The 6,000-nt window shown below is 49.8% G+C and overlaps 1 protein-coding gene across 2 annotated transcripts in view; it reads right to left on the reverse strand.

Annotated features, from left to right (window-relative positions):
- The window catches only part of ATRNL1 (attractin like 1), a 702,039-nt gene extending 697,323 nt beyond the window's left edge, over positions 1-4,716 (reverse strand). For both annotated transcript variants that reach the window (XR_010794071.1, XM_066619507.1), the window contains exon 1: positions 3,397-4,716. Coding sequence is in view for 1 of the 2 variants with exons in the window: in XM_066619507.1 (XP_066475604.1) it covers positions 3,397-3,704 (308 nt within the window). In the remaining variant the exon portion in view is untranslated. The remainder of the gene's footprint in view (positions 1-3,396) is intronic.
- Positions 4,717-6,000: the final 1,284 nt, after the last annotated feature.

Here is a 6,000-nt window from a genome sequence, read left to right on the forward strand (position 1 = left end):
ATGCTTGGGGAAATGGGAAGGGTGGAGCGGAGAGGAGAAGAAACCAAGTAAAGAGGCTGGGACAGGGTGGATTCAGCTGCAAAGGCACACACTGGATTCTATTCCCTCCATGGGCAGCCTCCCTGCCCACTTTCTCTCCTCAGACTGGCACTAGCTAAAGACCAGCACAGATCTGAGGAGACCCATTGTGAAACAGGAGGCTTATGGAAGTGTAAGGGGATTTCAATCCCCTTTCCCCTCTGAAGCTTCCCAATTCCCACCCACAGATACAGTGCAGCCATTTTGGGCATGGCTGCGGGGGGGGGGGGATAGGACTGGGCCCTAGTCCCATAGATTATCAGTATCATACCAGTCGAGACCTGCCCAGTCATGAGGCCAACTGAAGCAGTCAGGCAGCAGATTGGCAGGCACACCCAATTCCATCCACCTTCTTGCCTCCAGTGATGCTCCACTTCCCACTCTCTGCATTAGAAAAGGAAGAGGGAGAGAGAGCCAAAGCGAGGAGGAGAGCAGAGTCAGAGGCTGGCACATCACTAGGAAAAGGAGCAGCAACTGGCATGCTGCCTCAGGCAATAGGAGGTCTTGGGCCAGCCAGTTATTCTTCCTAAACAGCTACTACAATAGTAATTACTACAACTCATCACACACAAAATATTACAGCTAGTCATAGCATGGCTTACATGCTTCCACTGAATACACTTCTTTGCAACGTTTCCATAATCAAGCCCCTGAGTGAAATAAAATGTTCAGTTGTAGTATATCCTCTTTGCCGCCCACCCAGTCAATTATATATTTAAGCCAACGGTCTCCAAAGTGGAGACCGTTGCACGCCCACAAAGGCTCCCCTAGTACAAAGGGTGCTTACCATTCCACTCAGCAGCCTCAATAAAGTGCCTCCGTTTGCCCCCATTCATCCTCACGTCCAGCTGCTTCTGCCTGGAAATCCAGAAACAAAGCCTGCAGTGGCACTGGAGATAGGAAGCAGCTGGACGTGAGGAGGAATGGGGCAAACAGATGTTTTTTGTCAAGGCTCCCCCACGGAACAGTGAACATCATTCACATGGGGAAGGGCTACAGAAGGGCACTGGATTCAGCCCATGGGCCGGAGTTTGGAGAGCCCTGTATTAAACTAACACTTTTGATAGAGGGAACATCACATTAGACTTACTTGCAGAAGAGTGTTTAATCTTTTTTCTTAACTTAGCATGAAGACGATTTAGCTGCAAGTAGTTAAGAACAAAGATTAAACACTCTTTTGCAAGTAAGTTTAATGTGATGTTCCCTCTATCAGTTTCATATCCTTGAATAAAGTGAAACAGAATCTTATACAGAATCAAACTATTGGTTGATCTAGCTCAGCGCTGTCTACAGTGGTTGGCAATGGCTTGCCAGAATTACAGAGAAGAGTCTTTCTGAGCCTTGTTTGAGGATGCCAGAGATTGAACCTGGGACCTTCTGCATGTAAAGCACATGCTCTTCCACTAAACTACAACCTCATCCAATGCAATCCTAATTTGCTGCCCAATCCTATACATGTCTACTAAGACGTAAGTTCCATTAGAGTCAATGGGGCTTACTCCCAGGAAAGTGTGGATAGGATTAGGCTGTCAGTCTCCCTAAGAAGAGATGTACAATACTACTCCAATATTGATTACTGTAAGCATTAACTACTAGTTAGGGCATCTGAAGATTCTACATGTCCTAATAGGAAATTAGCTGCATGATACTGGGGTGGAAAGTAGCATGTCAAGTGACACCCAGATCATATTCCTCTGCAGGCAGAACATTTTAATGCATTCTATTCTTCCTAAAACATCCGTTCTCAATGGTGGTGAAGCACCAATTCATGATAATGAAGCACCAATTTGTCTAGTTTATTGTTCCAAGCTATAAAGAGACCACAGTCCTCAAAATTATGTAGTTTGTAAAATCATTACTATGTCAATATAAAGAATAGCCATTCATTTTGGTCCTTCTCTTCCCAAGTCAATCACTGCAGATTCAAGACAAAAAAGGACACACACACACACACACACCCTCAGCAAAATTGGCTGGCAAAATGTTTGTTTTCTGCAGAACTTTTCATCCATTTCTCCAGTAAACAAGAGGTTCATCATTTGAAAATACCAAGACTATGCCATTACAACATTGAACATTGTCTGGAAATCAGATCCCTGAAAAATACAACCTGGATGCAGTTCTATTAGGCCAAAAATGCAGTATTTCTATTTTTCTATTTTTTTTCCGAAGCTTCACAAAAGCTGAACTTTGTAACATACTGCTTAGCTGTCTTACTGACAGCCAGCTGCTACTATTTCTTACATTTTAGATTGCAAAACAGTTTGCAAAGAACTAAATTTTTTGTCCATTTTACAAACTGCTAAACAAGAAACCATGGAGAGGCAAATTAATTTGCCCAAGGTCACACCTCATAACTAGGAACAGGGCCATATTAACCCATGCCGGGCCTCTAGGCTTTCAGGTATTTTGAGCCCTCTCTGGCACTTCAGTCTTTCACCCCACTACAGCTGACAGACTGACCCTGGGATGGTAGGTACTAGACCACAGTACCTCCATATGGATACATATATATATATACACATATTGCTACAGTGCAGAATGCAAAGTGCCTTTAACCACTTTAACTTTAGAGTGCAGGTAACAGTGCCTCAGGGAAAATTTTTTTTAAAATGACAGGCCCCTACTCCCCTAGGCTTCTTCAGTCTAGTCAGCCTTATGATAATATGGCCCTGACTAGGAATAAATCCCAGCCATTCATAACTATTGACTTATGCTTATACAGGTTCCTTTTTAGGCATGCTTAGTATGGATGAACTAGATACTGTAGCTTCCAGCAAGTGCACCGGACACCAATTACCAGTGTGCACCTAGATACACCCCAGACACTGTCCTCAATCCTCTTCAGCTATTATCCATGACTCACCCATTCAGTTTTAGCAGACTGATTTCTCAAGTTACTGGTGAAGATTACATCTCCTAAAGAAGCTAACCATTCTGGTTTGATAATGAAATACATTTATATGAAGTTAGGGTACATTATTCATGTGCAGTTAGAGAATGTGAATGAGAGAAATATAAAAGGGCAGCAAGAACTATTGCTTTGTGAAAAAGACCTTCAGATTAATTGACATTTTTTGCTCAGAGGGATGAAACCAAGGAGATCACACATGTCACTATCATGAGCATCCCAAAGGGGACCACAGCACCAAGACCTCATTTGATACTTCCTGGCCTTTTCATTAACATCAAGCACGCAGTGATTGATCTAGGGATCCTTAGCAGAGGGCTTTACTTTTTGTGGAACTCTAACTTCCATGTATGCACTTTGGGCACAAAGCCAAAACACAGAGAGGGTGAGCGGGTAGCAAAACTTACTTGAACCTGCCTTGGCAGTGCTGGCACTGATCTCCTACCCAGCCTTGGTCACAGAGGCAGGTAGAATTGACACATCGACCTGAGAAGCAGGAGGTTCTCTCACAAGCCTTCGCCTGGGAGACTTGGGCATAGAGTACCAGGTACAATAATCCATAGAAGAGCAGCCAGTTGTTCATATCCAGGAATGAAGAGAAGCCGCAGGAGGCACAAGAAAAGGGTCTCCAGGGTCCCAGGATCACAGGAGGGCCTCCCATGATCTTGCGCAGGACTTTCCCCAAAGGATCCAGCATCTTGGCCACACAGCACATCCGCAACCAGCTCTCTGAAGAGCAGGTGGGGGGGGGGGGGAGGAGAGATTAACCCAGTTCCTTGTGCAGCTCTAACAAGGATGAAAGCAATCCCCGCCACTCCACACGCATCCCCTCGGGCCAGGAAGAGCGCAGGCTGGGCGCAGGGTCTTCTTCGCCAGCTGAGAAGATGCCTCCGGCAGATGAGGAGTTAATTCCGTGGAGTTGGTGGGGGGAGGGCCCCCTCCCCCCAAAGCGCAAGCCTCCCAGTGCTGCTTTCTCTTCCTGGCCAAGCCTGCCGCCTCCTCACGACACCTCCTGTTGATCCCTTGGGGGCCACGACGCCAGCAGCCTTCCTGCCTCTCCTGCCACAGGGCTCATTGCCCCGCTTGCCCAGGCTGGTCCCCTGACCTTGCCGATTCCCCCTCGCCAGGCACAATCGGCCCTCGCCTAGCAGAACGTGGCCCCCTCCCCCTTGCAGCTCGTCCTCTTGCAGCAGCAGAGCAAGGACGGTGGAGGAGGTGATGCTTCCTCTCCAGGCAGGCAGGCAGCAGCTCCAGAGTCCCCACTTCAGCGCCCTGCCAGCATCCCAAGCCCGGTGGGCCCCAGCGAGGAGGAGGCGGCGGGAGCCCCTCTCCCCTGCAGGAAAACGAGAGTTAAGAGCCTCCTGCTGCTGTCCCAGCTGACAGTTTGCAAGCAGCCATTTTTAAAAGGCTAATTGCAATCCGCTTTCCGAGGCTGGCGAGAGGAATCGCTCCCCTCCCCTCCGGCTCCAGCGAGTGCACTGAGAGCCGTCCCTTCCTTCGACGGCGAGGCCCCTCCTCTCCCTCAGGAGGAATCCCCGCCGCCGGGAGAGCTCAGTGCAGGGGCCAGTGGGGCAGCTGCGCTGGGGGGTGGCCACCAGCAGCCCCTTCCACCTCTGGCCACTGCTGGGAGTCCAGGGCGGGCGAGCTGCTGCCGGTCAAGTTCCTGTCCCGGAGGGCTCCTTTTACGCACAAGTGCCCAGGCTGGAGAGCACGGCCCCTCTGCGCCTTCTCCACAGGCAGGCGAGGCTCCCGTTGCAACGCAGCGCTGCTTCGCAGAGAGCAGAAACTACCACACAAAGAAGAGCTGAGCATGTGCGGCGGCGGAGAAGAAGCCCCCTTAAAGGCACCGCGCCTGGCTCCCTTGCATCACTTTTGCCAGAGGGTGACCCCGGGAGGACGCAGCCCAGGAGAGAGCGAGACCGGGAAAGAGTCCCAAGCACCAGTTCCTGGCGTGCACCACACACTCAAGACCAGGAGCGCTTCCAGGGACACCTTCCAAGCGTGCTCTGTGACACTGAAACAAAAACAGGAAAGGCAAAGATGGTGCTTAACTTCAGACGACCACTTTTTCTCTTTGCGCAGCTCCTGATCCTTTCACAGTGTCATTCACCTAAGGCAGTGATTTTCAACCTTTTTCAGCTCATGGCACACTGACAAGGTACTAAAATTGGCAAGACACACCCTCAGTTTATTGACAAGGCACACCATGCTGGTGGTGGGGAGCTTACATTCCCCAATGGTCCTACCAATAAATGACCCTCCCTCAAACTCCCAAGGCACACCTACAGACCATGCCCTGCTGGATCAGGCCAAAGGCCCATCTAGTCCAGCTTCCTGTATCTCTCAGTGGCCCACCAAATGCCCCAGGGAGCACACAAGACAACAAGACCCAACCTGTGTCCTGGTGCCCTCCCCTGCAGCTGGCATTCACCTGACTCAGTGGCGTAACTAACGAGCCTGTTGCCCAGTGCAGAGAGCAAAATGATGCCCCGGAAGTGACGTCACTTCTGGGTTTTGAATTCATACTCACTTTTCAAAAACTGAGAAATAAAAAATGTGCCATGTTTTGTTTGGCAGGCGGAGCTTGAGTCCTGCAGCTGCCTTGCAGGGGGAGGAGGAGAGGAGGCTGCAGAGAAGCAGTCAGCCCGCTCACTGGGGGCAGGTAGGTGGAAAGAAGTTGTTGCCCCGCCGCCCCTTATGTTGCCCCTCCAGCAGCTGTAGCCCGGTGCATCTGCTATGCCCTGCACCCTCTTAGCTACGCCACTGACCTGGCTCATCTTTTAGAAGTTTGAATTGATTTAAAATGTATCTCTCAACAAATAGCAAGATTGTTAATGCAACTGCTTGCAAAAACTGAGGGCCCAATCCTATCCAACTTTACAGCATTGATGCAGCCACGCCAGTGGCACACGCCGGGTGCAGCATCCTGCAGTGGGCAGCCAGTCCTGGAGACCTCCTCAAGGTAAGGGAACATTTGTTCCTTTACCTCAGGGCTGCGTTGTGGTTGCATC

The sequence above is a fragment of the Tiliqua scincoides genome, chromosome 3, assembly GCF_035046505.1.
Source record: "Tiliqua scincoides isolate rTilSci1 chromosome 3, rTilSci1.hap2, whole genome shotgun sequence".
NCBI lineage: Eukaryota > Metazoa > Chordata > Lepidosauria > Squamata > Scincidae > Tiliqua > Tiliqua scincoides.